The sequence below is a fragment of the Chenopodium album genome, chromosome 17 (genome assembly GCF_948465745.1).
Source record: "Chenopodium album chromosome 17, dcCheAlbu1.1, whole genome shotgun sequence".
Classification (NCBI taxonomy): domain Eukaryota; kingdom Viridiplantae; phylum Streptophyta; class Magnoliopsida; order Caryophyllales; family Amaranthaceae; genus Chenopodium; species Chenopodium album.
Window position 1 is genome coordinate 5558955 of NC_137850.1, and position 7958 is coordinate 5566912.

The 7958-nt window shown below is 28.8% G+C and overlaps 1 protein-coding gene across 1 annotated transcript; it reads right to left on the reverse strand.

Annotated features, from left to right (window-relative positions):
- Window positions 1-3472: 3472 nt before the first annotated feature.
- LOC145587488 (transcription factor FER-LIKE IRON DEFICIENCY-INDUCED TRANSCRIPTION FACTOR-like) lies at window positions 3473-7655 on the reverse strand. The gene is made up of 4 exons (XM_081644223.1): window positions 7063-7655; window positions 4081-4278; window positions 3740-3913; window positions 3473-3635 (listed from the first exon to the last, which is right to left on the reverse strand). The coding sequence occupies exons 1-4, from the start codon at window positions 7585-7587 to the stop codon at window positions 3540-3542; spliced, it is 993 nt and encodes a 330-aa protein (XP_081500349.1). The 5' UTR covers window positions 7588-7655; the 3' UTR covers window positions 3473-3539.
- Window positions 7656-7958: the final 303 nt, after the last annotated feature.

Sequence of the window (7958 nt, forward strand, 5' to 3'; positions counted from 1 at the left end):
GGGTGGTACATATACACTTACATGCCTCGTATTATTATTTTTTATACGCATTTATTTATGTCAACTATGCAAATTTATATACGATAGATAAATAAAATCTTTTTTATGCGCACTTAGTACTAATATAATTTATAAAATTTTCTAGCTTCATAAAATGGTCAAAAATGCTTATAATTTGTAGCTATTCATAATCTATTATTAACTATCATTGTAGGAAAAATATCACTTGTCAATCTTTTACCAAACTATCTATAAAAGAGTTTTAATTCATAGATTTTATATATAGAGTGATAAAATATAGGATAAATATATCTTTTCTATAAATTATATGTATCACTCCATATCTTTTAATAATATTCTACTTAATAATATATTATGTTCTATGAAAAAGATAGTAGAATATTAAATATTATAAATAACGTTGTATATTTTAAGGAATAGTATATTTGAGCGATAGATGAGTGGTCTATATATTCAATACGTATGTATTATTTTGACAAAAAATTTATTTCTTAAGATTATGTGTGTATGATAAAAAAATTATGTTACTAAAATTAAAGTATAAAAATATTATTCAACATCTTTTACAAAATTAATTTGCTACTTAATACTACCCTCGCTTTCCCGAGTTCTATCCATTTACAATTCTTAAGGTTAAAGTGGAGGTAGTATATTACGTAGTATATTTTATAAATAAAATAATTTAATTTGCTACTTAATACTACCCTCGCTTTCCCGAGTTCTATCCATTTACAATTCTTAAGGTTAAAGTGGAGGTAGTATATTACGTAGTATATTTTATAAATAAAATATATTATAAATTAGATTAGTGTATTTGAGTGATAATCTACCTTTAATATATAGTTAATTATATCTTTACTAAATGGTAATATAATCTTAACTAAAATATTCAATATTCATGTGTACAAGATATATCAGATTTTATAGATTATGAATATTGTTTTAGAATATGCAATCAATAGAATCTTTGACAATTATATACATTCTAACATTAGACAACTCAAAAAAAAAAATAGAAATAAAAAAAAACAGGGACACGTGTCAGCTTTGGAGCTAGTGTACCCTGTTTTAGTATAGTATATAGAATAGATAATGAGTTTGATTTTGTATTGGTTTAATCTATTAGTTTATATAATAATTGTGAGGTCTGTTTTAAGGCTAAACATCCTAGGGATAAATTTTCATCTAATGATAATAAAGCGAGTCGCATGTTTGAGAAAATACATTGTGATTTGTGGGGTTCTTATAGACATGCTTCATCTTGTGGAGCTCAATATTTTTTTTACAATAGTTGATGATTATTCTCGTGTTGTTTGGGTGTACTTGTTAGATGACAAAACAGAGGTGTTTCGTGTTTTTATGAATTTTATTGCTATGGTAGACCGTCAATTTTCGTAAACTATTAAATTGTTCAAAGTGATAATGACACAGATTTTAATTGCTTGCAAGATTATTTTCGGGCTACTGGGGTATTTTTTTTATACATCTTGTATTGGGACAACTCAACAAATTGGCCGGGTAGAAAGAAAACACAATCACACTTTGAATGTTGCTAGAGCTTTACGATTTCAAGCAAAGTTACCAATTTATTTTTGGGAGGAATGTGTTCTTGTGGTTGCTCATTTAATTAATCGGACACCCACTCCTTTATTGGGTAACAAAACTCCTTTTGAAATGTTGTTTGGTTTTTTTCCATCATATAATGCAATCCGTACTTTTTGGGTATTTGTGTTTTGCTCAGAATAAAAAAATTTTTTAAAAAAAAGGGCGATAAATTTGAAAGTCAGAGTCGAAAAAATGTGTGTTTTTGGGTTTTCTCATGGGCTCAACACTCCCCCTCACATGTGAGTTGTCCATAATATTGGCCCAGATTACAACACAACCCAAATTGGCTCTGATACCATGACACATTAGAGGGGAAATAGAAGAGAATAGAATGGCTTGTATTCCTTTATCATTATTCATCAACAGGTTGAGTATTTATACAAAACCTAAGCTCATAAGATAGGAAATAATTTTCCTAAAAGATATACTAGCATAACCATAAATTGTGAAGATATATTCTCTAAATAATATCTTAACATTAAATAAAGCTAAATATATTATTCTCTTAATAAGATCAATACGAACCTACTTTTTTTTTTTTTTTGTTTTTTTAGGATATATATTACATAATTGAAGAATTGACATTGGATGCAATGGATTTAATTGCACATGAAATGTGTATCAAATTTGTAAAAGAAAAAATGAAATCTAATAATCCCACCTTTAGTCGATCTTTCATAAACAATCTCACCTTTTGAAATTATAGAAACAATCCCACCTTTGACCCCCCCATCTTCCATTAACAATCCCCGACCGGTTAGATTGTACGTTTTGGTAACCGGTTTTCTTAGGTTATAAGACACGTGTCGGATTTTAATAAGTTTATCCTATTTTTTAATGACAAAAAAATACACAAAACTAATTAAAAATAAAAAATAAAACCCCCAGCCCCGCCACCGCATCCCCTCCCCATCTTCACCCTTGCTTTCCCCGGCAATCCAACCTACCCCTCCAAGGCACCGGAACCCAACCCTTGAAACCACTGCCGCAGTTGCCTTGCTTCCTAAAAAACGCAACCCAAACCGCAGCCCATATCGCGCTCTTGTTCTTCGCAAGTTTGATGTGGTTGTTGACTTACTTCAAAGAGAATTTCGTTAGAGTTTTATGAGCTCTTGGAATAATGATTTCTGGATCCCGTTTAACAGATGGAGGAATGGTGTATTTATAGGAGATGAAAACCCCTTGAGTGGACTTAGTAGGTTTGGGCCTGGCCCATTTTATGACTTAGAAATCTTTTAACCTGGTCCGTTTAATTTATTTTATAACCCGAATTGTATTTGATCAATTCAGATTATTTATTTGGGTGGGCCAAAAAATAATTAAAATGGATCATTCATATGATTTTAACCCAAATTAATTTATTTAATTTAATGTATAACACTCATAAAATTTCCGTGTCTACAGAAGCATCATTACTTTGTATTATATTTGTCATTCTCATTACAATGTTATATTCTAGAAAATCTATTGGGTTGGATCGTGATCACTACGGAGGATGGTTTTTTCATAAACGTTAATTTTGATTATTAAGATTTCACGACTCGTGTGTAACATTTTTGCAAATAACAAATGTACTAGAGTTTATGGAGTAACTTCTTAATGTGGTTTTTTTTTTTTTTGAAGTAGAAGGGAAAAAAAAAAAAAAAAAAAAAAAATCTCTAGTTACCTAGAAAATAAAAGCTAATTTATGGATTTGCAATATTCTACAGAATAAATTATCTAGCGTCATTGAAAACCATATCTCCATAATGCAAAAGTAAGCGTCCTTATTTCCTTATAGTCTTATGGACCTTGTGCTGTTACTTATGCATGCACCTAATTTCTTTTAACATAACTAGATTTACATAAATCATAAGGGAAATTACAAAAGTTGTGAAAATTAAACATCTTGACCTAATAAATAACCTCAATTATTAAAAACATTGAAACTCAAATCCTTGGTTTAGAAAAGCCCCACTTATCCACACTTTCATGTTAGGCAGGTTAAATTCCTCCCTACATTTTGCAACCTGTTCCAAACAAAGTTCATGTGTTAGATTGCAATGATTTCCATCAACCAAAATGTATAAAATTGAAATGGAAGATTATAGGTAAAATAAATCAAAGAAATTACATTTAGGGTAAATGTGAGTACGAATTGCTCGTATAGAGTGCTTAAGCTCGAATTTCGAATTGTAAACGTAGTCAAAGAATCAAGCGCCTTGTAAAGGGATGCTGCTACACCTTGTCCTTTGTTACTCACCACCTTTACATAAAATTCTCTTTCTTCAATTTGAAGCACATCCATCTACGTTACATTCAATACTACAATATGGTTAATAACCAAATAAATAAAAAATCATACTAATGTCACTTGAATTCAACTGTCATATTATGACGATTTCAACTTATACTATCAACATAACTATTAAGAGCTAATATTTAAAGATGAGATATTATGTCTTTAGAATATACCTGCACAATCATCTTACAAACCGGAAGAAAGTTGTCAAGAGAAGCATTTTTCTTCGGGGTATCAGCATAACCTTGGCTTCTCTCGGCAGCTTTCAAAGATGATTCAAGGCCTTCTATTTGAGATTTTAGCTTCTTTGATTGCATCTGCAAGTCTTGCACATACAACACCGCGTCGCCAACTATGGATGCCTTGTCCATCTAGAACAAATAATTATGGTTAATTTTCAATAAACATAAAATTGGCACAAAACAAAATATTAGTTGACAATGTAAATAAAATTGAAAGACAATAATAATTTAATCATTGTATCTTGATATAATCCTTCATATGAGTAATATATAACAATTTTTGATATTATACTCTATAATTGTACTTTAAAAATGTCTTATTAGTATATGTGTCAAATTAAAAACCTTCAACTACGAAGAGACATTAATGACTGTACTGTTTTAAATCATCTGGAAACACGACATAAAATTTAATTATTGTTTAGTTAAGATTTTATTTAGTTTAAGATCGATCAAACATGCAACAATTAATTGGAATTTGATATAGTAGATGGTAGAAGATTTATGATTATAAATTTGAATGCCGCGTTGTTTGTCTAAATAATGTAATGCACTTTTATAGTATGCTCATTTGTCTTGTTTAATACAACAACTATGGTGTTTTGTCTCAAGATTCTAAGTTATTGCATGTGAAACCGTATCAAAACTCAAAATAGCAAATCTGCGTATCTCTTAGCCTGCTTTTAAAAATTCCATGAATCGAACCTAGTCTCCTTTTAATTATTTTATCCTATAATTCAATGGTTTTTTTTTTCATTAGAAAAAAGGGCATTAGAAAATAGAAAATTAAACCCTTCACTCGAGAGGAATGCTATGTTAATGTTACTACTACAGATTTCTCAATAATGATACATGAATTTTGTGATTTTGTGAAAAATTTTAGGTACAGACATCTAATACGGAAAGAACATGTAGCTGTTTTGTAAAAAACATATAGTTCATCCGTTCTTTTTTTATTGCACCATAAGAGATTTCACGCTTGTCAATGCATTACTTTAACTATCAATATCTTCAATTATACTTTTGTAAAAATTATAAAAATTTAGTATTTAAAAAGTAGAGTTCGATACGAAACTAACTAGATCCCACATGACTATATTTTTCCTAATGTATAAATCACAAATGACGGGCAAAGAAGATTAAGTGAATAATGTAAAAGTCCTAATGGTGCAATAAAATAAAAACAGAGGAAGTATCTGTTTTGTAAAGAATATTCAGCTTTATGTTTTTCTATATATCTAAAGAAATTCTGTAATATAAATAAAGAACATGATAAATGTAATGAACGTATATACCTAGAGTGAAAAGAATATATTTGCCAAAAAAAACAAAAAAAAAAAAAAAAAAAAAAAAAAAAAAAAAAGTGAAAAAAACATATGTCTATGTTCTTTTGATTGTCAATGTAATGTCCTTTTATTTGTGACATAATGTTCATTGCTTAGTGTAATATGTTATTTGAATTTTGTCTATATATTCATCACTTTTCTATATTATGTTATTTATGTTTTTTTACAAAACGTCTGTATGATGCGCATCGTACAGAGCGCCTGTAGGAACCACCCCACACATTCTGAATTTTGAACTTATGTGCTCATCAATACATCATATTATATATTTGTACTTCATATTAAATTATGAATGAACTTATTATCATATTAAGTCTAATTTTATATTCTCAATAATAAAAATAGTCTAATTTTTTTTTAACAATTTTGGGTTTTTTTTTTTTTTTTTTTTTTTTTTTTTTTTTTTTTTTATAAAAAAGTTACTAGAAAATAAAATCGTAATATACTCTCTTTTTTGTTTCCAGTTTACATCACTATCCAAACTTGTTGCACTCTCATTGTCAATTTATCATCTTTGTTTCCCTTATTTTTTTATAGGTATTTTTCAAATTCAAAGCCCAATAAAAAGAGATTAAAAAAATTGCTTTAGTTGTTGAGTTGACAAGTGTAAATTTTAACTTCTATGTATGTTATATTCCCTTTTTAAGTAGCTCCAAAATGTTTGCAGGGTTTCCCTTTATAGCACTATCTAATTTTCTGTAAGTATTGTTCCCAAAAAACTATAATAATAATAATAATAATAATAATAATAATAATAATAATAATAATAATAATAATAAAAATAAATAAATAAATAAATGCATCACTCACAAAGAAGAATAACCATAGTGTATGTGTGTTAGTTAAATATGTACGAAGTATATATCATCAATACACAAATATAAATACTCTGTAATTCCTATGAAAAATATATTAAATATGTGATCACCTGTAAAAGAAGAAATATTGTCCCTCGTATTATGACTATTATCAACCAATACTTCTTTTCATTCTAAAAATAAATAAATAAATAAAACAACCAATACTTAAGTTTGGGATAAAGATGTGAAAGCCTAATGTAGTAGTGATACTTGTGTATGATTGTATATGAAGAGATGTACTTCTATAATTTTGCTAATAGGGGTTTTTGCACACTCTAGTACGTTAAATTGAGCCTTTATATGCCTAATCAATGACTCTATTACTCCGTACAATGTTTCTAGAGAGGAAAAAAACATTATTAGTTACTTAAAATAGCCAAACACCCAAATAATATATTAATGGTGTAGTTAGATTGCAACTCTCAAATTATGAGAGTAATTTGCCATCAAGTCTCAAACATGCATAAGAAAAATAGGGACTATACTATATACAAATATTACAATTATACATTTTTACACGTCATACAATAACTTTTGAGCCATAAAAAAATTAGGTGAAAATTTTAAAATTACCCGTAACATCAAAACACATAAAAAAATACGTAAGTTTGATAGTAACGTCGGTAAATTAATTATCATGAATTATTCCATAGATAATACGAAATTTTAGTAATAAAACAAAATAATTAACCACCTAATAAACATACCTTAGTGATATTAGGAACCAAAGCACGAAGGGCATAGAGCTTCTCCTTCATCCTTCCTCTCCTCTTCCTCTCCGAAACCAACGTCCTCGATCGATCGAGCTTCCCCTTCTTCGACGTATTCTTCGTAGTGGCCGAAGAATGCTCTCCGGCCTCCAAGTTATCATCATCTTCGTCGTCGTCATCCTCCTCCTCCTCTTCACCTCCTCTACCATCTTCGAACCCGGACAACGAATTAAGCATAGTATTGTTGGTACAAGACATAGTTGGTGAGCTAAAATTATTAAAAACATTGTTATCTTGAGAAAGTGGGTATAAATTCATGCTATAATTATCAGAAACATCATTATTTCTAGCAAAAGAAAGAGGATCAAAGTTTTGATTAACACAAATACTAGAAGGATCAGAAGTTTCAGATCCTCTTAACATTTCAATAACATGATTAAAATTAATGTCATTTTCAACAAAATCAAGGCTAAAATCATGGATTAGTGGTAATGATGGGGTGGAAGAATTGGAATCATCCATGGTTAGATTTTTGTGGGAAAAAGTCAGAGAGAAAGAGAGAGAAGAGTGTGTGTTGACCTTTTTTGCAAGCTCATTTATGTTCTTATTTATACTTAGCGGATTAGAGGATTAGTGGGGAAATGAAGAACTAATTTATTCTTAAAAATTAGAATAAAGCTTCTTACTACGAGTAGTAATTTTTTAAAATTTATTTTATAGCTTAGTAAGCTTCTTACTAATTTTATCTAAGGGTAAATAATGTCAATTTTTTTTTTGGAAGGAATTTTGTTAAACAGTTAAATAACTTGTACTTGGCTTCCAGAAAAAAGAAAAAAAAAATACTTATACTTTGGGTGCATTCTATTCACCTGATTTTTATTAATGTAGAGTTA